This window comes from Leptosomus discolor, chromosome 8, assembly GCF_034619465.1.
Source record: "Leptosomus discolor isolate bLepDis1 chromosome 8, bLepDis1.hap2, whole genome shotgun sequence".
NCBI classification, from domain to species: Eukaryota; Metazoa; Chordata; class Aves; order Leptosomiformes; family Leptosomidae; genus Leptosomus; species Leptosomus discolor.
Genome location: NC_141398.1, coordinates 28,342,629 through 28,368,761, shown reverse-complemented (window position 1 = coordinate 28,368,761; position 26,133 = coordinate 28,342,629). Strand labels below are relative to the sequence as shown.

Below are 26,133 nucleotides of genomic sequence, written 5' to 3'. Positions count from 1 at the left end.
CCCTGATTAAGTACTCAAATAATTCATTTTTTTTACATGGTTGCTTTCCCACTGCAATTCAGTAACATATCGGTAGAAATGTGCTTCAGTATTTACGCTGGAAATGATCCATTAGAAAAAACAAAAGAATGAAAAATTTTTTTTTAAAAAAAAGGCAAAACAGTAACAAATTATTCACACAAACTATAACTAAGGTCACTGTGATTCAAAAAGCATATGAACTCTTGGTAACTTTCTATAGATGGGGAAAAAATACGCTACCTCAGAGCAAGGGTAGGGAGAAAAGGAGGGGTTTTGTTCAGGGACACAGGGGACAGGTAATGAGAAAATGAAAGAGGTGGAATAGGAGGGCACATGGCAATACCAGCCTGCAGCAGAAGTTATGGGAGACCTTCTGCAATATTAAAACCTACCCATAACACCTTCATTTTCTCATTGGTATTGACATAAATAGTACTTGGTTTGGGGAGCAATTTGTTCATGCTTGTATTTGTTAATACATACTAGTACCGCTGAGTGCATTACTCCGTTGTTCTTTTTATGTATTCATAACATTTGCAGTCATAACATATTTAACTAGTAATCTATTTAATGAAATTAACAGTTGCACTAATTTCCTTAGTAAAACTTGATTTTGATTTATTTAGTCTGACAATACAAGTCGCAATTACAAAGATCGTGTAAAGTTGCCATAAGTATTTAGTGGACTAAGTGAAGAGCCTTATACAATTCCAATTGCTAATTATTACTGGAATTACCTTTTTAGGCCACGCAAAAAATCTGTTTGAACAAGTACTGCAAGCATTATATTAAAAAAATTGCCCAGAATAATTCAAGTGTAAAACTACCTAAAACTTGGTTGCTTAAAAGGAATTAGACTACTTAAAGAGTTTAAGCTACACACAGCAGAACAACACACATAAACGTTAAAAAAAAAAAAACACACAAAAACAAAACCACAAACAAAACAAACAAAAAACCAAAAAAAACCCCAACAAAAACCAAACCACACTTCAGAGGCTTATTCCACCCTCTGGTGCACTCCATCCCACAAGGACACAGCATCCTGCACAAAACCCAGGAAAGCACCTGACCAACTCCAACAGCCTGAAGTTAAAACAGTTGAAGGGCATGCTGAGCTACATCAAGACTGTTCAGCACCTTACAGGATCATACTCAGGATGACACCAGCATAAGGAAAAGCCGTAAAGCATTCTGCAGGACAGAAGGTAGCCCAGTAAATGTTTATTCCTTTTTATTTAAGACAGAGAGCCCAAGTGCCCTGGCTAAGGACCAAGACCCCATCACAAATTTGCTGGTTTGCATAACAATTTTCTAGTGAGGTTGTGTTCATGAGGCTGGTGTTACAAGCTGTCACCACCAGTAAACAGATGACAGGAGACAGACCGGTACCCAAGTATGTCACAGAACACTGTACCACAGACCTACTCCGGGGCAGTAGGATCTATATTTATAGTCTTATTATAGCACAAATCATGCTTGGAAACTCGTGTTTTGGCTAATAAAGTGAACTGCCATACATACCAAATTAGACGTAATTTGATAACATCTTGAGACAATAAAATATTTTATAAAGCATAACTATAAAATTCTGTAACTCCATAAAATTCATGTTGGCTAGGCTTATTTTCACCTTTGTCTTACTACATCTCTACAACAGAGTACTATCAATATTATTCACAATTAACTAGACAAGATCTTTTACATTGAATGGACAAACTGCTTGTTTTATAAAACAAAAAAATTGTCCATTAATTTTCTCAGAAGCTGTGAGCTTGTGGCATTCATAACAAGCTTAAAACCTATGCAATAATATAACAGCGCAACGATACATACTAAATAAGAACCACAAGGTGTGGTACATAAGACATTTATTATGCAAGCTGTAATGCACAATTCTAAGCCTTGTTACTAACGCAATAGTGGAAAAGTTTTACAATTAATTCCTTGAATTATTTAGCCTGCAGTTTCATATAAGCAAGATTGTGTCAAATTAAAAATACAACTTTCACCATGAGGAAGCATTGCAGGATCAGACCCAAACTGGCTAAGTACACAGCACACAAGTACATAAGTAGCATCATTAAGATTACTGATTGGTATTTATGTGGGATTAAAAAAAAAAATCCATCCTACAAACTAGTGCGGAACATTGCCATTTATGGACTATGACACCAAATCACAACTCTATCACAAAGGAACTATTTCCAGAACTAAATTGGCCAAACAGGCAATGGCAGCAATCACTAGAAGCTATTTTACTTCTGTGTTATTGAGATGGTTAAAGCTAAGCCAAACCTAGCTGAAGGGTTTTCAAAATAAGGAACTTTATAAAGAGCTGTTCTGTAAGAAAGGCACATTCCCCAACCTGGCTACTGAATGGCATGAGGACAGACCTTGAAAGGATCCCAGAATTCAATCAGGAGACCAGTTCTCAGTTCTGACTCAGTTATAGGTTAAGTTATTTAAGCTTGTGCCTTGACTTTCCTCATAGCCAAATGCTCACTGGATACGTGCAGTAGAGGTACCTTCTTCATATGAGACTGCCTCAAAATGATACCATCCTCTCCTACACAGACTTTCTCTCAAATGATTTTCAGCTATACTAACTGCATGGATAGAAAGGTGGTGAGGGAAGGGGACTGCCCCTATAATATCACTGATAAAACCTGCAGAAGAAAGTCAGTAATAGATATTTTTAATTATTTGATTCACTTGTATCCTAAACAAAAGGACACCAGTTTCCATGCCATGTCTCAAACACTGCCTTCCTCACCATCCTGTTGCACAGCATCATCTCTCCCCAACAATCATTCATAAGCGCAGTTATAACTGCAGGAAGAAGCATCCCATAAGACTATGGTGGGAAACGAAAAAGATGACCTGTCTCCCAAAGTGTTCACGCTCATCAGACCAGGAGTTGTCCAGTGATGCAAACAGGTTTTACAACATGACATAGTAGTAGACAAGCTTTCTTCAGATAATAGGAAGAAATCTCACATTCCTAGATCCTGTTCCTTATGAGGGACTTTCACCATCCTGATATCTGCTGTAGGAACAACACAGCAGGGCACATGCAATCCACGAAGTTTCTGAAATGCATTGATAACCTCCTGGCACAGGTGACTCAACAGCTCACAAGGGGAAATGCTATGAACACCCTATTCTTACAGTCAAGGAAGAACTGATCAGGGCAGCCTTAGCTGCAGGGATCTTGAGATGGTGGAGTTCAGGATCCTGAGAAGGGAGCAAGACAAAAAAGCAGGATCTCAACCCTCATCTTCAAGACAGCAGACTTTTGCCTGTTCAGTGATCTGCTTGGTAGAGTACCACAGGATACAGCCCTGGAGAGTAGTCCACAAGAGCTGGCTGATTTTCAAAGATCTCCTTCTCCAAGCTTAAGGATGGTCTATCCTGAGATGTACGAAACCAAGCAAAGGTGGCAGGAGGCCTGTGTGATGATTAAGGAGCTCCTGACCCAAGTATAAAAAGGAAACGTATGAGAGGTGGAAGCTTATGAAAAAGTTTGTGTTGGTTTCTTACTGTGAGAGTGACGGAAGAGGTCGCTCAGGGAGGTTGGTCAAGTTCTAAGTAGGATGGAGATTCCACAGACAAGGTACTTTGCAATCTGCCCTAGCTGACTCTGCTTTGAGTAAGGGGGATTGGACTAGACAGTCTCCAGAGGTCCCTTCCAACCTTCAACCATTCCGTGATTCTCTCCACTATATGATGTAAACCCCTGCTTGTGTATTTCAAGTTACCCTTCCCTGCAGCAACCCCACTTTCTCACCACCCAGCATGCAAAATACAACTTCAGGATGCAGCATAGACACAGGTGAGTAGAGGTTTTTATGGAAGTTTGAGTTTTCCTCCATGGGCTCTGAAGACCTTGTTGCTATTTCTTTTGTTTCTTCATCTTCCCTGCTGCCACTTTATCCTCCATGCAGCATGAAAACAGACAGTCACATTAACAGACGCAGGGCTGAAGTCAATTAGTAATGCATAACATGTTTGAGTCACAGCAATTAGGAGTCAGTATTTGATGCAGATAATGATGCAGACAAACACAAAACAATCAGAAATGAGTGTTTTTTTTTAATTTTGCAAGCATGGGGAAAAAGTAGACTAAAGGCTTCCTGAGACTGAGGGCCTTCTCTTTGGAGAGCACAAAAATACAGAAGGAAAAATGGAGGAGGCTAGAGATACAGCTGAATTCAAGAAAAGTGTAGAGAACCTTACTCAAGTGAGGGGTTTTATACTAAAAGTCCCTTGATTTTTTGCGTTTCACCCTTCAGCTAACAGTTGTAGGGTTTACTACTCAAAATTAATTCCTGTGTAACTCCAAGCACCCATGTCTGCAAGGACTTAAAACTGAATAGAACCTTAATGTCTTCTAAATGAAAGAACAAAAAAAAAACTCACCTGTATACATCTTGCAAGGTAAAAAAAAAAAAAAAAACACCAAAAACCACATCTGAGCATTTCCTGGCTTTTTAAAATGAAGTTACATGCAATTAAGGTTTTACTCTCCAATAATACATCCATGTTGCATATGTAAGGAACAGCTATCACAGAAGAGTCAACACATTTTTGTATCTCATAAAACACATCTGCTATAAAGTTTCCAGCAATTAATGCCAACAGCAAGCAGGTAAAATAACCTTCTACTGCCCAATACAATTTAAAGTAGTAAACAGAGAAATTGTTGCTATCTGAACTACAGCCAAATTGGACTAGGCTATTTAGTACATGACTACTAGGACAGCAATAGCCATAAAACCAGAGCCGTTTCTTCAGTCCTACACTTAACTTCTCAGTGAACAAGTTTCAAGTGCTGAAAGTAAGAGATCTTTTACTAAGGTTACACTGCCTTTTTGCTTCAGAAATTCATTAAAAAAAAAAATTTACCAGCTTCATCACTTTGATACAACCCAAAACAAAAGATCTTACCAGTACAGTCAAATACTGATGAGATCACTTGTCCTTCAGAAAAAGAAGTAGTTACAAATTCATATCTATGTATGTGTATCTACTGAAACAATGTGCAAGAAGAGACATACCATTTTATCCAACCTAGCATTTGGATAATTGATTTTCAAGACAGAGATACTAGTATAGAGTTATGGATAACAGAATTTAGATCAAGCCATCTGCATGCTACCTATGCACAATAACAGATTATTATTTAGAAACAATATACCGCAAACAACTACTCCCATGAAATCTAATTACGTGAAAAGAAATCATGGCCAGCACACTGGATTCCCAAAGCACCAAAAGCCAAAGCAGCAGGACATAAAGACTGGATAGAGAAAGTGAGGCTAAACTGTTTACTCAAAGTATGAAGTGAATGTGCTACTGTTTTCTGAACATCCAATGGAGAAGCTGTAGTGCAGAGCAATAATCCCCATTTCTCACCAAAACAGTCAGGAATGCACACTGGATAATTTGTTCCTACTGATGATGTCATTCTGTTAAGTTTACTATTTTTAATAAGGAACAAGTTTCAGTCTCCTCTCACTTTCTCCCATGTATAAGATCAGATCAGCCTCTCAGTGACCCACTTTATGAGTCATAGTCCTCACTATTTATGATTCAGAAAAATGTCTTCTCTGACAGTATTTCCCAGACTACCATGGGTTCATTCCAAGAACCAATTTCATCTTCATTGGTTTCCTACAGGAAATCAGACCAACTTCCTATTATTTTATTTTCCTTCATTTCGGCATGGCTCACATAAACTAACTGGAAGCGAGAGTGATAGAAAACTCTTCTGCATAAACACAAGCCAACATAAACACCACCAAAAAAAATACTGAGAACGTCACTGGTTCAAAGTCACCAGAATGTGAAGCAAGCTAAGATTAGAAGTTCTTTTCCCTCCTTCCCCAAACATGATGCACACAGGCAAAATAAAGTAAGTTTACATAATGTTTATGTTTGTTATGTAAAGTTTAATGGTAAGAGCTGTTCAGGTCCCTCATGAAGATATTCATCCCTAACAAGTGGACAAGTTCTACTCCCTCTTCTAACATTAGGAATTGTTTTAAAATGGTAGCAGTGTTGGACTGTTTTTAAGTCTTCTTGATACCACAGCCAAGTCACCCAATCACCTCAGTCAAGAGACTTGGCATGCCTAGGTTCTCTCCTCAACTGCAACAACAGAAGTATTACTGCAGATGCTAGGAAGCATAATAAGCACACCCTGAAGAAGTTCATCCAGACTTTCAGTAGGACTTCTAACATTGCCTAAGTATTCGTCAGCTGCATTCAGGCTAGCTTCTACCAGAGCCATTTTGAAGTCTCCTCATAGTGCTCCAAGGCACATCAGATCTCCAAAAGCCAAGACTCAGTGCCAGATGTGCATTGGCACAAAATGTTCATGCAGCGAGATACTTGAGGAAGAAATTTTCCCAGACCTCATGGCAGTGTCATGCAAGAACCTATAGCAGCATCACCACCACCCCTTCATGACCTCCCAGTGCTGTGATTTGAGCTCTTGGCAGCTGCAGCAGCCACATGGAGATAGTTTGGGACTAGAACATTAGCACAATGCTAACACTACCTAAGAGATACAATTAATTTCCATGGAATTGTTATCTAATGCACCAGTTCAAGAAAAGAAATGCTGGAAAACCTAGCTGTGGACTGTAAATACCCCGTCAGGTTTGCTGGCTCAGGTGTCACTCTGCAAAGCAGCAATCAAACTGCCTTCTGGACCAAAGCTGCCCTTGGACTCATGTAACCTTGTTCTTATACTGCTGTACCTGAGCTAATAAACCCAACCAGACTCACGTTTAGCACAGAGCAAACTGGGTATTTCAATCACGCAAGCAATTTAATAGCAAAATTATTCTCATTTCATCTCAATTTTCTGCTGTTTGTCTCGTGAATAACTGCAGTCTTTCAACATTATTTCCTCTTCCTGGGTTTCAAGGCTTAAGGAGTGATAGGGACAACACACTGCTTTTTGCAGGAAGGATGACTTACAAAACTAAAGCCAAGCTGATTTTCAGGAGATCTCACCTCTCTCACCTCAAGAGAGGCTGGGGAATATTACCACTTAAGAATACTTTCACATGGCACACAATAAGGACAGTACATATGACCGACACACAATGTATTTTAATGACAGTTTGCTACCTGGCCATTGGTTTCAGTTCTTAATCATGAATTGAAGTAAGCATGAGGTTTTTGCAAGTAAATAGAGGTCACCTGTTAGTAAACTGAGCTTTTCCATGATACAGCAATGTAGCTTAATATATGTAAAACACAAATCAAAGTTATCTTCTCTATTGTTCGTTTTCATTCCTTATGATGCAGCAGCACTTGTCAGGGTCAAGTTATTATCTTTAACAACTCCTTTTTATTCCAATTTCTATAACTTGATTTTTCCAACCAAAACCCCAGAAATGTTATAATACTGCAAGTAGTAGCAAAGTTGTTTCCTCTATTTGTAGGTTAATCTTTCAAAGAATACCACCTGCATGAAAACTGGTATAGGCAAAGCTTTTCTAGAAGTGACACACTCAGATACACATACTGATTTTAATGCAAATGGAATAATGTGGTTCTAAGCACTGTTTGGTCCAGCAATATGCATAACTTCTCCACTAAGACTGATCAGCAGAAAACTCTACAGCAAGTTTCACATGTTAGAAAAAAACAGATTTTTAAACCTGTGGATTCTGTCAATAATGACAATTTAACCTCACTTATTCTGTATATATATTCAGTAGAAAGACTCGTGCAGTAATTCAGCACTGCAGCAAACAACTGTATTTAAGGCAGTATTTACCTGTGAAAGTTAGTAGTTGTTAGAATGGCTACAAATGCCGCAGTCTAAAATAGTCAAAGCAGTATACCACCACCAATGCACATTCATCATTCTCAGTGCTAGAAGCTACTCACCTTGACATGGCTCTGAGCTCCCAGGTTGTATATCTCAGTGGGTTTGACTTCATTAATGATCTTCACCAGGCAGGTGCTGTCCGTGAGATCACCATAGTGCAGCTTCATGTCTTCACAGTTTAAGAACACAGAGTTAATACACTTTAGTTCCAGAACAATATGGCATTCTTGGTCCAAATCCTATTCCAGGTTTAAAATCTAAGTAAACATTTTCTGGAAAAAGTTGAAAAATCACTAGCAGAACAAGGTTTTGCTTGGGTTTTTTCCCTGCTTTAAACACAAAAGATATTTCCCTGCAGGAGTAGTGAGCACTATTTCAGATTGTCTTTTCAATAATCTGACTTACCTAGCAACATTTATATAGCTTGTTTAACAGTTTACACTTCATCAACCCAAGTTGTATAAATTAGATCACTGTCATGTATAGAATTTCAGCCACAAAACCCCCCATTATTTTAGTTAAGGCTTCCAGTCTTTCACTCACTAAGGTTTTTAATAACTTCTTAAGTATACATTGATAGTTTTCTCCTCCTTCCCAAAAAGTTACACACGTTTAAGTACTTCACTGCAAATAATTTCACAATACAACAAAAATGCCTAAGGTACCTGTGAAATGAACATTTAGGTAACATGACAGTACATCCCACTGCATTTATTACTGTTGTGGTTTTTTCATTTAAAAATACATACACACTGGAAAGGAATTTCAGAGAACATTGTAACTATCAGTGAAACATGCTTCATATTACACATGAAAACCTCAAATGTGGTTAGATATATCTAACTGTTATTTATCCTTTCCCAACTGAGTTACTTTCTAATTTGTGGGTGAAAAAAAAAAAAAGAGCATGAGATAAGATCCTGTCAAAATTAAAAGAGCAGGTTGCAATTGCTTATCAACTTGTTCTTGGTTTCACTCTGACCTGTAAAGAAATTATTCCAGAAGTGAAATTCATTCTGTTGAAAGAGGTCTCATTTGCTTCCAATTTAAAAAAAAAAAAAAAATTCACACCAGCACACTGCTATTCACTTATCTATTAAACAAAAAGAAAAATCTTGTTATAAGTATAAATGAATTGAATATTATAAGTATAAATGAATTGAATGTTTACATTTACTTACCATATTTATATCAACTTTCATTTGGTGTTTTTGCCCTTAATAAATCCAAGTTTACATTGCCCTTAATAAATCCAAGTTTACATTGCCCTTAATAAATCCAAGTTTACATTGCCCTATCTCCAGGAAAAAGAAGAAATTCCTTTTTCAGTAGTTTAGAGTGCCTCCCTTTGACAATGGTCACAACTTTTTTGGGGCAGTATCATTTACAGATATAATCCATCTGACTATTTTTTTAAATCCTGAAACCAAGAAATACAAGATTCATTACAACAGACTATCATATGAATGCACAGTGCATTTGGTGGTTTTTTTTAAACTGCTGTAGAGATGTGTGATCTTAGTTTTTATTTAAGCTGGGGTTTTGGGGCTGTTTTGTTTTTAACAGTTTAAGGCAGCGAGGAAGTAAAAGATCATGCAGTTCTCAGGTGTTCAACTTAGCACATTCCTATTTAACAGGTATACTTGAGGCTTTTCAGGTTGATAAAGTGATACAGCCCAGTAGGTCACAGTATATTCTTGAAATCTGCTTTTACGTCCACATTGCTTGAAAAAGACAGTTCTGAAGAGACTTCACAATGCAATTCAAGCTGTGGCTAACAGGTAAGGGAATAGCAACGCAACTTTTGTTAAAAAGATAACTGTGATTAAATGAGGGCTGGCAAGCAGGTTACGACACTTTTTGTGCCTACACATCAATTATCCATGGTGTGGGCTGCCTTCATTCCTGCCACCAATTCTATACAGGCTGTGCTGGAATGCCACCACATTTCCACTTATATGGAATGCAACTGTCCTGCTTCCCAAATGAAATTCAGTACACAAACCCAGCTCTGCCTGTGGGCCACAGCATGAACAAGATCCTAAATGGTTATAGGATAAACCTATTTGGATGTTGGTGTTAACCCGCAATCCTCAAAACTGCTGGTGTCCAGACCACCTTAAAGACTACTGCATTTTTCTTGCAACACTAAATAGAGACCAAAAGCAAGAACCACTTCACTCTGACATGTGGCAGTTCCTACCTTTTTCAGGACAACTCTGTGGGCTGGTGGAAGCAGGGAAGAACTCAAATCACTACTCTTTCTATACCAGAAAAGAAAGCTTCCCCTAGGCAACAGGAGGCCCTCTTCTTCCACTGCTTACCTTGGCTGGGAGTTAAATGAAATCTCCCTGCCAGCTGAGCCAGCCTTTCAGAGAGGATGGAGCAGAGGACACTGTTACAAGAGGAGGCCCAGGGAGGAGTAGCAACAGCTTTTCAGGAGCCTTAGTGTATGAAAGAGCAACTGGTTCCTCTCCAGCCTAAGCAGCAGCTGAGCAAGAAAGAGGTGCCACAGACACGCTCCCTCTTCCTACACCAAAGACATCCAGTTCTGCTGCCACTCCCAGGCCAGAGAGCAGTCTCAGAGCTTCCCAAGAGAAAATGGGCTGCCAGCTGGGCTGAGCCAAGCATCATAGACACCCTCCCACAATCACCTTAAACTTCAAGCTCTCAAAGCTCTTGGTCTACCACCAAGTCCTCAAAGCTTCTTGGTCAAATAGCTTTTTTTTTTTTGAAGGGGAGCAGGGCATGAGCCTTTGTTCATTTACTGAACCATGAAAAAGATGTCAAGAGTAACATGTTAAGTGGAAAGACTTACTAGAAATAGGGTTTATTTGGCACAAAGATTTATAAAGACAGATCAAATGTTAAAACCTTTGGGTTTTAGTAATATTACCCAATCTAAAAACCTCATTAGCAAGCAATAGCTGGAGGGCTCACTTCAGGAAACACCTTGTTTTCCTTCTTGTTCTCTCTACTTTTTTTTGTATGAAGAGGTTCACTGTCTATGAAGATCACCATCTTGTAAGATGTAATTGGCTCCTCATGGGAAGAACACACAGGGCAAAGACAAAACTAGGGTTTGCTCACATCAATGACTATTGCTCCTTTGCTTCCTTCAGCACTGCCTGGAAAACCATTGTTTCCAAACAGTTTCCATAGAGCAGTCTTTCCTGAGATTCCAATTCCAAGTCCTCCTCCTTCTCCCATTCACATGGCTGCATTCCTCAGTTCAAGGAAAGTCAGATAAGAAGTGGGGAAAAACATTTAAGGTCTGCTTTCTTTTTCCTTTCTTCCATCCTTTTCCTTAAATGTTCATATACGTATTTATCACGATCTACATTGTCTTCTCAAATCACTTTTCATATTCACAAGATGGCCCTCACAATGCACAGGTTCCTGTTTGATTTCTTTTGCTTCATTTTATCTTGTAAGCCATGAATGTAAGTCATGGGAAACACAGTTCTTACATTGTCCTTGACGGAAGCGCAGGTTTCATTATTCTTCATGAAGATATTTTATTCAATGTTACCCCTCTCTCAATCAGGTATTTTAAGGAGCAATACATAGTAAGCAGCAACTATTCACAGCAAATACCACTGAAGTCATGTCAGAAAAAATATTTTTTTAAAAGTTACAAGCAAAGATCAAGTGAAATCTAAAAGTTGCATTATATATCACAATTTGATAAAATTAGGCTCTGTTTAACAGTGGTGGGAAGCAGACTTCAAAAGACATGAGATTTATTTACAGCATGGAGATATTTAGTGTTAACAATACTTTAAATTGGGCAATTTAGGACAGTGTTAGGCTGCACAACTCTACGAAATACATATAGTGTAGAGAACTACATTCTTGTTAAAATGCTCAATCCCTCTGCTGAACTGGAGCCATTCAATCTGTGAGCTGCTTCTCAGCGAGTAAGCAGTTACCCTTCTTTAAGGTGAAATACTCAAAGAATTTTTGCAAAGTGTACACTAAAGGTAATGATTTCAGCCTTCCAAATTATCATCAATAACAGAGAATACGGTAAATTGTCAGCAAATTTTCAAGAGCAATGCCTTTCTTTCAAGAAAAACAGGTAATCATTTCCTTGGGTGCAGAAAGTCACAGGGTCTAAAGATTCATTCCTCCTGTCATGAGTAAGAATAGATCATGTCTTATTCAGGCTGTCCTCAAACCTTTACCTCCATCAGGCAACAAGAAGTTCATGAGGAAACAGAAGATAGCTGCCTCAAAAAAAAACATTTCAAGATTCTGATATCTCAGTGTTTTCAAACTCACACAGCTTTTTGCCGGCCCACTTACTTTCTAACTAGAATCGCAGAATGATTTGAGTTGTAAGGGATCTTAAAGGTCAGCTAGTTCCAAGCCCCCTGCGATGGGCAGGAACACCTGCCACGAGACCAGGCTGCTCAAAGCTCCATCCAATCTGGCCTTGAACACTGCCAGGGAGCGGGACTCACAGCTTCTCTGTGCAACCTGTTCCAGTGGCTCACCACCCCTACAGTAGAAAATTTCTTCCTAATATTTAATCTAAATCTATGCTCTTCTGGTTTGAAACAGTGACCACTTGTCCTGTCACTACCCTCCCTAATCAAGAGTCCCTCCTCATCTTTCCTGTAGGCCCCCCTCAGGTACTGGAAGACTGCTCTAAGGTCTCCCTGGAGCCTTCTCTTCTCTAGGCTGAACAACCCCAACTCCCTCAGCCTGTCCTCATAGGGGAGGTGCTTCAGCCCCCTGATCATCTTCATGACCCTCCTCTGGACCCACTTCAGCCGGTCCATGTCTTTCTTACATTGTGGTCCGGGAGCTGGACACGGTACTATTGCTACTACCTAGCTATGTGTGAACTGCGTCAGCATTTCTACACAGCAGAAAGTGCCTTCCTGGGCATCTCTTGTATTTGTCCTTTTTGGTAATTCACACACACACACACACGAGTATCTATACTTTGTGTCACATTCAGAGAAAAATAACTTCTTTTTCTGAGATACAGATACCTGCTAGCTAACACAAGAAGAGGAAAGCAAGCTTAGCCATCAAGGTTTTTTGTTTGGTTTTTATTTTAAACAACCAATCCTAAATCAAGAACATCTTAAAAATAACTACTTGTTAATAACATTTAGATGAAACTGGGATTCCCTTCCTGCTCCCAGGGTCCTTTCTCCACCAAATGCACACCACAAACAAAAAAAAACCCTTAAATATAAAAACAATTACTTACTTCCTTCAATGTGAGCCTGTGGGTTCTTATACAGATGTTCAATCCGGCCTGTATTAAAAGAACTAGATCGACGAACGATGCCATGCACCTGGTGATTGAACAAGGAAAAATACAAAAAGGAAAGCAGTAAATATTAGGAGGAAAGTGTTCATCATCATTGCTTTTTTCATTTACATCAGCCTAACTCTTATATCAGGTGATCAGAGCTTGTCTCCCTAAAGGCAGACAGTTATCCAAATCGTAACAGAATACTTGGAGATGAGCTCTAATGCTGTCATATTTTAGTACCCTTGAGTGGTTTCACCTTCTCCCTTGTTGACACCACTAGCAACTCAAGCATTCACATACAGTAAACACACTGAATACCCTAGAGCATCATCTCCTAGCAAGTGAGGCTTACCAACCTTACTGAAGTCAGAGAAGCAATATGTGAATCCCAAGATCACCACTTCTCCTGGTTGCAGAGAAGTCTTTCTCAAGCCAGAGGTGATGGGCATAGAAGATGTGGCTCAGGAAAGGAGAGAGAGGACAGAGAGGATAGAAGGGAGGAAAAAGACTAAGAGAAAGTAGGGGCAGCAGCTGCAAGGCCTAAATATATATTAGAAAACAGCTTTTATTCACTTTCTAGGATGATGGGAGAAGAGCCAGAACACTCAGTGCTGTTTTGTGGACATCATGAGTCAGTGTTCTCCGGTGGGTTACAAGACACATAGGCAAGCCTAAGGCTGAAATGTAGGTTGGGAATTTCCTTTAACCAGCCACAATAAGTCGGTGAAAAAAAAAAAACAAACCTCACTGGTTCTGACTAACATTAAAGAAAAGCCCGTTTGTGTCTAAAACATTAGACAAATTGTTCAAACGTTAATACCATTTCCTCCTTATGTAAGACAACCCCATGCCTGCTACCAAAAGTCATATTAGCTTAGGTTACCAGCTGCAGAAGTTGTGCTTGCTCAAGCTTCAGCATCTAACTATGCTCTGCTTCTTTCTGCCCTTTATTTCTGAAAGTGATCCCTTACACTTTGATGCATGTCACACTTGGCTGAGTTGGGCCATCACTTCAGTCTCTCACTTCATGTTAACTTACACCTATGAGAATATACCATCAGGAACAGGCAGTGTTTGAGGTTCTGCTTTTGTCTGGGGATTTTTGTTTTACACGTAACACAAGCTACGGTTACTAACACAGAAAACACTTTATTCCATCTTAAATCTGAACCTTAACTGAGTAAAAAACATATGCACAACTGCAGAGTGAGACCAGTTTTCTGCTTCAAGAATGATATTTTGGTGGCAAATTTTATAGTAATAGCTGAATAGCTTCATCTTACAACTTGCAAGTCAAATTTATGGCACCGATCTCCTTGCATAAAATCGCTTGTGTTCCCAGTCACACCACAGGCTCACCACATACCTTGTTTTACAATTCAAATGCTAAATTTTCCACAATTGACTAAAAATATTTGCCTTTGAGAATCAACAGGGAACTGAGAAACATTGCCCTCCAAAAGAAATTTCCATCAAATTACAAATTTATGAAGATAAATTTTCAAAGTTATGTAGTTAAAAGCCCTATCTAAATAATTATTTGTAGAATGTGCCGATAATTTATAGGGACATAAGACTTACAGAGAACCACTTTCAAAAAAGACACTTCTATAATTACTTCACTTTTGCAAAAGATGCTGGAGTACTCAAATGAACATCTGTTCTGAGTAAAAAAAAATAATAAAAAAAATTTAAAAAAATCAGACTTTGCAGTTTTAAAGCATCAAATTACTCTAAAGGAAGCTAATTGGAGTGCTCTACAACTCTTCTAGCAAAACTGAATATTTTTGGCATAGAAGTCCTGATGAGACTTCTTGAGCTCTCAAGTATCTATGAATGAAGCCATGCTGAAATTCAAGTTCATGCAAACCAATAGGTCAAATCTTGCCAACTCAAAGCTTGAAAGACTGTGCTTGCAAGAGCTTCGTGTCAGCTGAATGACTGTGATACCAATATTTGACCAACAAGATGTGCTAAATGCAATCACCATTTCAAACAAATTCAGAAAGCCTTTTGCATCCAGCAATAACAAGAAAACACGCAAACCCAGCTTTTTTTTTTCTTTTCTTTTTTCTCCCACTCCTTTTTCTGGTATGCACACACAAGAGAAAGAAAACCTGCCAAATGCTTAATCTATGAGAGCAATATTACTGTAAAAAAAACTGATCAAAGGTACCTTTGTCTGCACAGGACAGGTGAAATGCAAACTTTGTGACAAGCCAAAATGTGAGCAAACTGGTTAATCTAGTTAAGAATGTAAGATCAGTGGATTTTTCTCAATAGGGCTTGATCTTTAAATAGATTGAAACAATAAAAAATAAATCAAACGAAACACCTTTAGTTAGGGAGGCAATCAGCTATCATGTACTCTTGTGTTCAGCTATTCAGGAACAGAGGTCTCTAACTGGGAACATAGGAAAGAATTCCAACAAATAGATGGAGAGTTGAGGAGTAGAAGAAAAAGAGCTCTACCCAATTACTGTAAGCTATTGTGGAAAGGGTTGTATTTCATTTTAGTTGCAGTCAGCAGTTTCCAATTTCATTGTGGACTAAGACAGCATGTGTTTTTGCCTTTAAAGTAGCAGAAACAACCACAATGATCTCTCTCTTCCCTAAATGGAATGAAGAAATAATAAAAATAATCAGTTTACAACACTGAAAAATCAAGACTAATAAACAGATCAATCAACAACGCAGAAGGGATGGAATAAGCATGGTAAACTTAACCACATGCAAGAGCATGGAAAGCACAGACTGGCTGACAAGCTTCTTGCCAAGATATGAAGCGGTATTACAACAGACGTAATAAAGACCAATATTAGAATGAACATTAGCTTTCACTAGAAACTCAAAAATAATGCATTGTGGAGAAATCTATTTGACCACCCCTGATGACAGCATCTTTCATGACTGAGAAGGCAAACATTCTCACATATATGCCCACAACAGTTCAAAACCATCAAATCATACCATAACATGATTGTTGCTTTGCTGGGCCACAAAAAAAAAAAGATTATTTTTGCCGTGGAAAATTATGCAGCAAGTAGTAAGGAATTAGATTCACTTTATTTTAAGGAAAGGGTAAATGAAAATCATGTACCAAGCAAGAAATAATTAATCCAAGAGAAGGGGTGGAAAGTAACACTACCAAAGTATATTTTTGGATTTTAGGGGTTTATGTGTTTGGTTTTTTCTTTTTAAACAGAGAAAGCAAAATTAAAGGTTTTCATTGCTGAAGTATAGCTGCCAAAATAAAAGGGCTTTTGGGGGGCAGAGGGGGGGAGAGAACAAACAAGAGATTCTCATTCCTTTATGTGGTACATTGCATCAGAAATTATTCCCTAATTCCTTACAGTTTTGGCTCACACAGCTTGCTGCTTATCTAAGCTGGCGGGAAACATGCAAAGCAGCTATACCCTAAGGAGAAGAGGGAATCCACCAGTGGACATTAGATGATAAATAGTACAATAAGCTGGCATGATTACAGGCAATGTTGCACATTCCTCTCCAGAGTTTTGATTTGTTATCTAGGGCTGGAGTGGAAAACATACACAGAGAAGGACTGAAGCAGAGGAAGCCAGAGCTGCAGCATCCGAACAACTCCATCAGCCAACAGCTGGTCACTGAGTCACTCACCTCATAGCCTTTTTCCAGCAGGAACTCAGCCAAGTACGATCCATCCTGGGAAGAGTAAGATACAGGAAAATGTTAGAAACACAGTAAATGGGTCTGGGACATTTGGACTGGTTAAGGTCTCAAAAAAGGGAAGAAAAAAAATTTGTCGTGAGTTGACTGGGTAACAAGCATACACTTTGACTTCTCCAGATTTATACACTGATCTAAAAATATAGATGTTTTTTGGTTAATTTTAGATTAAGCAGCCGTATATTTTAAGATAACTTGCTTACAAACGCTGGTTGAGAACTCCTGTCTCTTGAATCTCTTTACAAGTTCCATTACAAAGTGACTGGGAACATCTTTCCAACATACCCTAACCACCGTTACTGAATTTGAACTAATTTAGAGATAGGAAAGGAAAAATATTCTAGAAAAACTGGTGCAAGCTCGACATACTCTGCAAACAGACATGCCTCTGTAGCACTGTCATGCTCATGTCTCCCTTGCACAAGTCTTCTGCCTGCCTGACCAACTGAGTTTTCAAAAACATCCCTAGCACACCCTATATTTATACAACAGAATACAAGTCATTTTCACATTTTATGTATCATTGAGGGTTGAGAGTTTGGGTTGTTTTGGTTTTTATCTTTTCTTTCTTCTCTCTTTTAAATCCTTGTCAAACTTACATTATTAAACTCCCAGAAAGCAAATACTTCAAAACACATGTAAGTGCATGTTTTTCTGAAATAAGATGATTTTCCTGGCATCACTAATAAACCTATTGCCAAAATTATCAAGTACAGTAAGACATATTATCCTTATAAATACATACACACCATCACAAACACAGCAAAGTTTACCCCTTCAGAAGAGTGCTCACTAACCAGTTCAGTGAATATTGCTCACGCCTAAAGAGTCTGCATCTTTTCACTGACTCTTTGAACCCATTGTTCCTTTAATATGTGAGAGTATTCTACCAGAGTCAACTGACTTGCTACAGAAAGACCATAAAAACACCAGAGGCCATACCTATGCCTACACACTCAAACTCTATTATGTGGATCTGCTCTGCAGTGATCATGGCCAGACACATTTAAGCGCAAAACTAAACAGATATCTCTTTGGTTCTCTTTTTAAAAGCATGTTTCTCCAGAGAAAAACCTCTCCCACCTCAGATTAAACGAACTTTTCTTGTCTCATGGACAGACTAAGGAGAATAACATGCTGAAGTAAGAAATTCGAGATGCATTAGGAGGCCCTGGAGCAGCAGCACTGCCAGTGGAGACTGCCTACTACATTGATGGCAAAATCATGCATAAAATGGTACAGTGCAGCGTACAAGCGCATGTTACTGTATGTTTAAAACCGCAGCATTAGACAAAATTAGTGACTTTATAGTACAAATGTTTCATAAAGTCTTACTCAGTCTAGAAGAGCTTGAAACCAAGACAGAGTCTCAGCTTACATTCTTCTGCCACTACACGTATGTGCTCACACAATTTTACAGTGCCATAACCCCATAGCCATCAGTCTATGACAGCAGTTGATCTGGAACATGACAATCCACATGTGCCAAGGCATCACTAGAACAGTATATATTTCTGTACATCAAATGAAAAGAACAAGATCCTTTTGAAAGAAGAAATTCAAAGAATATGCAGCAGAAGCTCTGGAGAAACATAGAGGCAAAGGGGGAGGTGACAACAACCTTTAATATAATTGTCATCTTTTTCATTAGTAATTCCTCTAGGATTTAGCAGGGGTTGATTGGAGGGAAGAAAACTTCCCAATTCTCCTTGGTTGCTCAGTTCACTAAAATAAATAATATATAAAATAAAAAGGAGTTGAAAGTGGGAGACCCAGAGAGTGCAAAGGAGATGAAAAAAGAAAGGCTGTGATTACTTAGGAAGTTGATAGGAAACAGACTTGACTAGGATTGAACCCTGTCAATAAGGTCTTGTTCTTCTCACCCAGGCCATTGCTCAAACTTTCCAGTCACCCTGGAACATTTTGAACTAGCAGTGCCACTCACTTCCTCTGCACTTCCTTTCCAGGTCTATCAAGTGATAGGGCAGGGCTTTACAATGAGTGGGAAACAGGCAGCAAGTGTGAAAGCTACTGGTTTCTGGCTGTAGCACAGCACAGCTGATTTACTGTCTGGTAATCACACACAATGCAGATTCATGCTGTCCTGCACTGTGATACCATATCACACATGGGCCCCAGGTTTCACGTTTCCCTTCCTTTTCTTCTCAGTACAGCAGCTGTCAATGAGAATGGCAATCAGAACAGCAATCAGTGTCAAAGTTTGCAGCTTATAAGGATAGTACAGTTTCCATCTTTTCCTAATGATGACGAGGAGTAAATAATATTAAGCTCTATCAAACCTTTATCCACAGAAAACTTCATTATACATATAAATTGCATTATCAAAGCTATTGATTTCCATTTAAAGTACAAACAGAGCTTTAAAGATCCAGGAATCACTAAACCAGGAAAGTAATATTAGAGGAACTAGGTGTTTAGCAACAAATCTCATTTTTTGTTACAGTTAGTAGATTTTGCTTTGAGCCATACACTGCCAACTGTATCCATTCCTCACTTCCATGCAAGTAGGAATGGACCAGCATGAAGTATATGACTTGGTCTGGTTCATGAGGTTGAGGACTGGGGGCCAGGGTCTTCCCTTTTGTAAGAAATGCTTATAGTCACCTTGATCCTATTTTACTGAGTGTTTTACCCCTAGACTATTGGCCTAAACCACGTCCTGCTTAATACTGAAATAAAAAAATTACAACCAGCTCAGGCAGCAGTAAGCACATGCAACTAGCAAGGCATTAGTAGCCCCAGAGCTCAGTCTGACCATTGAGGTAGCTATAGGTACCCTACTCTCCAAAGTCAACTATAAAAGCAAGGTGAAAAAACAGTCTACACAGATGAGAGTGCTTGGTTACTGTGTTCCCTCCACTGGGCAATATGCTATTATACTTTAGAGTGTTATCGCATTTGAGAGCTTACTTTCCCTAACATAAAGTACTCAGCTATTGCTATAAAGTTTTATTATAAATCAATAAAACATCAGAAGACAGAAATAGGTCCCTTTGTGGGACAGTCTTGAAACAAAACATCCTACAAACTGCCTTTAATCAGGATTGCAATGAGACCTGGCTCTGCAGAGATAGGTCAGACCAGCTTGAATAGTCAAAATAGTTTAACAAGACTGATTAAATAGACCATGTTAGTTAAAACAGTTCCTCATCAGCACACTTTGACACATGAGACTTGAATTACTATGCTGTCTTCAGCCAAATAGTAGTTTGAAAGCACACATAAAAATGATACTTCAGCTGGCTTCCAAGACACAGCAGCAGGTTTCCAACTGCAGCTGCCTTACAATGTGTCTGTAAAATTCCCAGACAAAAGGAAACACTCACATAAACTAAAGCAAGACAAATTTAGGATGCAATATTTTATATTTAATATAGTAGTTAATGTCAAGAACTTCAATAAGCTTTGACGCACTATCAAAGAAAATCTTTTCCAACACAGTGCAGAAATGGAGACATAAACAAGAGCTAGACAGTGCTTTGCCACAAACATCTAGAATAAAAAAGTATCAAGTTCGACTTGATCCACAAGCAATGAATAGGATAACTTATACAGAAAACTGAAAACAAGTGGAATTAAATAGCCTGTTTAACCATCCAAATCTCCTTTGTTTTGCACTGTTCTACACTGGGAATTCCATTTGCAACAGACTCACTTTGGATTTATATAGACAGAGAAGGCCGTAAAAGCAACCCCAAAAGCAAGACAACTTTATCCTTTTCCTTTGATATAGCCAGCTCAAACATTCTGCAGAGCTCCTGGATTCAAGAACTAGATTATGTCCTACCTGAGCATTTCTAATCTAGAGACAGGGACTCCCTTTTCCCCACAGCTCCTCTCTGCTAATAAAGAGGAGTCGAAGAAAGTACTAGATGGATGAAGGGAAAGAGAGACCAATAGAAGTCCAGAACTCTAGGGAAGTTCAGAGCTCCAGGAGAAGCACACGGAGTGCTTTTTCAGAAGGAAGGAAAAGGATTTAAAAACTTAACACCAGTATGATGACGGTAACATAGAGAAGAAAGGGCTCCAATTGCAGGTAGGTAGTATAAACATTTGAGAAGAAACATCCCCACAGCATGGTGGTAAAAATTACAACCCCTACAGATGTGCAGTTTTAGGAAATCTGAAAGACATGCAAAGGATCATGAGAAATCCTGCTACAAGATTCCTAAAGAAACTGTTCAACAGTCCAGCTCTCTTTCTGAAACAGAGCTGCTAATATCAACCACACTCCCAAACCTGACTCCTAGCCACAAGAGACATGGTCACTCAAAAAGCACCACTTCATCGGAAAATGCAGCAGGCCTGAACACTGTGCCATATACTCTTGTCCATTTGCAAATACGTTAGCAATAAAGCCCTAGAACATAAAAATGCCACACCCCCACTGTCAGATGCACTGTTTGAGGGAGGTGTTGGGTTTTGGATATTTCTATGATGGCTGTATATGATAAAATATCTGTCAATGCTTATGCTTCTGTTCTGTACTTCTGTGTGTCACAAATACCAAGTTTTCAGACTTCATTATTCCTTTGGTAAAAAGCACCAAAATTTTCTGCACATCACATGAAAGACCAAAAGTTGGTTATACTTATAAAATTCAAAATTGAGTAAGACTAGTGCCATGTCCTCAGGAACAACACTACAAAGTTGAGTTTATGGAAGTTCAAACTACAGACAGTAACAATTATCAGGGTCATTCATAGTGGTTCTAAATTCCTTTGGAAGTACCAACTATAGCTGTACTTTGCTGAAGCTAAATTTTGATAGGTTCCATTAATCTGATTAGGAAACAGTGCATGGAAAGATGACACACACATTCAGCAGTAACATCACTAACAATGCACTATCATTTTGATCTAGCCTTGTTGGAATGAATAATCTATAATTCCATTAAAATATGCAGAACCAGTGCCACTAATAGCCTTGCACAATAAATTGCTGCTTCATCTAATTTTAAACTTTTGCATAACTGTAAGCTAATGCTATTTCACTGAGTTACTAAGTAGGAATATGGTGACAGATCCTTCAGAGAAGGACACACACACCACTCTAAAGCAACATCTAAATTATTTTAATAACAATCCATAACAACTACTATTCATTTGTTTGTAGCATTCCAGAACTGCCTCCCTTAAAAAAAAGAAATCCAAGACAGTAGTACAGTGTAATGTTATTTAATGCATACTTAAATCATTTCCAGTGATTTATGGAGGAAATCGGTAATTTTTTGCAGCTAGTATAAGCAGAACAGTGCTGCACTTTGTCTCAAGTCAAGGCAATATCCAACGTAAAGCATTAAAGTGTTCATAAAAAATTCTCCATACTGAAAAATTATGAACTCTGAAGAATTTAACCAATTTATTAAACCTGCAACCCTCCAAATGCTATAGTTATTTTGCTATTTTGATTTGTACTGTGGCCAAGTACGAATAGGAAAACAAGTGTCCTTTTGTTCCTACGGTCAAAAGAAAAAGTCAAAAGGCAATAAATGTTAAGAAATCTTTCTTTGTTGTAAAACATTCCCCACTTAATTGAAGGGTTTTTGTAATGCATTAACTGCAGTACAATGAAACATTAAGAAAAAATCATCATTAGCAACAAAATCAAAACGTTCTAATTACATTACTCTGCTCTTTTCCAGTTAAGAGTTGCTTAGAAGTAAAAGAAAAGCCAAGTTGCTTTGGAAAAGTGAATCACCCTGTTATTTCCTAGTCTGAGCTACATCTGACCTCACACTTTATTCTACTGGTAAACTATTAAGTTATATTGACAGCTGCAACTGCAGTTACAAACAACAGCAACAAGTTTTTCTTCCTTCCTCCTTCCAGTTATCTCTATCCAAAACAAGATTGTCTGCGTTCAGCCTGTACCTGGGACTAAACTATAACAGTCACTCTATCACCTGAAAACCCCTCACCAGCCAGGGAGGGGAAATCAGGGGAAAAAGGAGAGCAGACCCATGGGTGGAAGTGAGAACAGATTTTAACGAAGTAATACCAATATGAACAGAGATAGAGAGTTAAACTCAGCCAAATGAATATCCAGTCCTCAGGAGCAGGGAGAAGCCAAAGGAACAGCAGGAGGAACCCCAGCAGGAACCCCTCAGAATCTCCCTCTCCTCAGCAAACCTTCCCCCTTTATAAAGGCCATGACATTATGGGATGGGCTACACCTGTAGCTCACTCAGGGCAGCTGCCCTGGCTGACAAACTGCTGACAGCCTGCCTGGCATGGCTGGGCTGGGATTCTGTCCCAGCCAAACCAGGGCAATTATTCACATCATCAGTATTTATAGCTATTTTACTTTGAACCTCAGCACAGTCACTTCGTCTAAAGAACATACCTCTGCACCACTCTAAAGCCAACACGAACAGAATAAACTTGTGTAATTCAAATTTGTTCCTTACCATTAGGACAGGCAATCAGTTATGAGTTCTGGCTTAATTCAGGCCAACAACAGTAAAGTATTGTCAGTGCAACATTACTAATTTTTTTTGAAGTGTTGATATTTAAAAAATATAAAATCTTCAGTCCAACAAACATACAATATTCTACAATAATCAAACAGCTTGTGTCTATCACAAAAAAACAACATCTCAGCTTGGGAAAAACAAGTTACACCATCAAACTGACTATACAAAGTTTTATTCCTGATTGCGGGAACCTGTGAAACTCAATGTGTTATTTCCCAATACGCTTACCACAAATTTCCCAGTGGCAACAGTCAGGTGCTTGATAGCTTTAGAAAAAATTAAAAATAATGCCCCTAAACTCTCAGGCTGTGTGCTCAAGCATTCAGATACTAAAAAAACCCCTACTAGTTTAATTTTCAGATGTATTTGAAGAACTATTTTTTATAAAGAGGAAAAGCATCAGTAGATTGTCTTTCGAAGATTTTAAAGAACAAGCTTTTTCTGAACGCATGTTATAAGCCATAATACATTCCTTTTATATTGGTATACTGCAGACATTAGTATTTGAATAAAAACCAAACCAGTTATGAACTCTGAATTTGAGAGAAACCTAGCTGTATTTTTCTGCCTCACTAGTGAAACCACAGGGATCAGAGGAACATATCTATATAGATGGAAATGCAAGTCATACGGACAACAGTCCACAGGAAAAGTAAAACCTCTACTTACAGTGTTTGTAATGGGAAACCCGTAACAGTTTTAAAACCCACAAGATGATTGTTTTGCCCATCCCTATTTCCTCCTCCTTCCAAAGAACTACTGGTATCAGACGGTCTTTCATCTTTCCAAAATAGTAACAGCAGCTCCAATCAGCAGCAGCAGTGAGCATTTTGGGCATGCCCATCCTCAAGTAGTCAGACTAACCCATCAGTCCCATTAGGTGACTAACACTGCTGCAGTTATGTCCATCTGCAAGAAATGCAAACTAATCCCAAACACCACCCAGTGGAAACCCAAACACACAGAACCTAGTTGTACAGAGCAAAGAAACCAGGAAACCCAGGACTGAGCTGCAGGACACACTCTCAAAAGAGCAATTTTGACCTCAAAATTTGAAAGCTCAGAGTTGTCACAGCAATAAACCATAAAGCCCAGGAATGGTTTTGGAAGAAATACAGTGTCTGTTATGTTTAAGACAGATTAATAATTTTGTGAAGTGACACCAGAAGGAAAATACGAAATCTTAGCATGTCATCTTTGCCTTTAACATCCTACTGAGGAAAGCTAAAACAAAAGCAGTAACATGGCTGTTGCTGCAACTGGGGAGGCCACATGAACTTAGGACCATAGCTCAGCACACACCCTAATAGAAATCATAGACCCACCTCACTCTCCAACAGAGCTACACGCATTTTATTTTTTTTTTTTTTCTGCAGCAGCCTATTACAGCTGCTCAGGTGCTTTTACCACTGTAGCATCAGCCTCTCACACTGACGCTCAGCCAGCTTTCTACCATGGCTGCTCACTGCCTGAGTTTATGTCACTAAGTTTAGCCCAAGACATTGTTTCCTAACAGGGCACAGGGTCAGTTATTTGAGAGAAATCAAAATAAACATTGCACTTGCTGTCTTGTTTTCATGAGACCAAAGTCTAACAGAGGAGGCGCAAACAAGTCTAGAAAGGGAAAAAGGTCTTTTAATTTATTCTTCTGTACTCAGCTTTACATACGAACACAACAATTTCATCTGAAATATGGTTTTATTTATAAACACAAAGCCAGGAAGCAAGCATGTTCCAGTTAGAACAGAGAAGCAACACAGTAAGACAATTTATTTTCTCAAATGTTTGCATGTTCAGAAATTTGAAAATGAAGTCAGGAATGCTTAATTATCATGTCACAGCTTTAACAGCTCTCAGTCTTGCAATATTCACTTGGGTGGAAGAAAAGCACTGATCCTGCAATGATAACCTCTGCAAGTCATGGAAGTAATCACTCTGTTTCCCAGACATTTGAAGTTCTAGGACAAGATAGCTTGTATTGCAACTGATCATTACTCTTAGGTATTGTCTCTCCCAGTCAACATGGTGGGAGACCAGTTTTTTACTAGTCTAGCATCTACTGAAGCACAAATAGCTTTTTTAGGAACTCTGCTTGTTTATGCAGTTCCCACCTTTTCATTTCTAGATTCTCAGGCTTCCCAGTTGTCAAGAACAGCAGTCTTGAAATGGTGGCCTCCAACACTTTCCACATAGTTGTGAATATTCAGAGTGGCCAAGAAAGCCTAAGTGTGATCATCATCAACCTGGAGCTCCAGGCAGCTCAGATTTCTCTCTACACCAGGAAGGAGTACAATAAGAATAAAAAAAAAACCCTTATCACAGCAATAAACTTCCTGATACTTTTGCAATGGAATAGAAAAGGAAATAGCCAATTGAAATTTCAAGACAAACAAGAAAACCCCCAAAGAAATCACAAAGTTTAACTCTTGTGAAAGAATATAAATATTTGGACCAAAATGTTACATTTTAAATGGCACTCTTTACTTGGCTACTTGTATCATTTCTTCAGAAGAAATTGAAGAAAAGAGTAGCAGGAAATAAACGTAACAGGAGAAAATGGTTGCTTAACATTGACACTATGCACATGTTCTTCCCCACAACAGGGATATATTATGTATTTTGAGACCTAAATACATAAAGCTACGCTTCAATTCACTGAACAAACAAAATTATAGGAATTTTAAGACAACAAGTTCTTCCTATGCCTTCCAAAACATTGTCCTCAAAAAAAAAATCTAGAGGAACAATTAGCAAAGTCAAAGACGCACAGTCTACAAAGATTTG

General features: G+C 38.6%; 1 protein-coding gene across 1 annotated transcript in view; it reads right to left on the bottom strand.

Moving 5' to 3' along the window:
* The window catches only part of GMDS (GDP-mannose 4,6-dehydratase), a 422,135-nt gene that overhangs the window by 339,882 nt on the left and 56,120 nt on the right, over nucleotides 1-26,133 (bottom strand). Inside the window, exons 5-7 of the mRNA XM_086468790.1 lie at nucleotides 16,785-16,829; nucleotides 13,101-13,188; nucleotides 7,933-8,042 (exon numbers count right to left, since the gene is read on the bottom strand). Of these exons, the coding sequence (XP_086324916.1) occupies nucleotides 7,933-8,042; nucleotides 13,101-13,188; nucleotides 16,785-16,829 (243 nt within the window). The remainder of the gene's footprint in view (nucleotides 1-7,932; nucleotides 8,043-13,100; nucleotides 13,189-16,784; nucleotides 16,830-26,133) is intronic.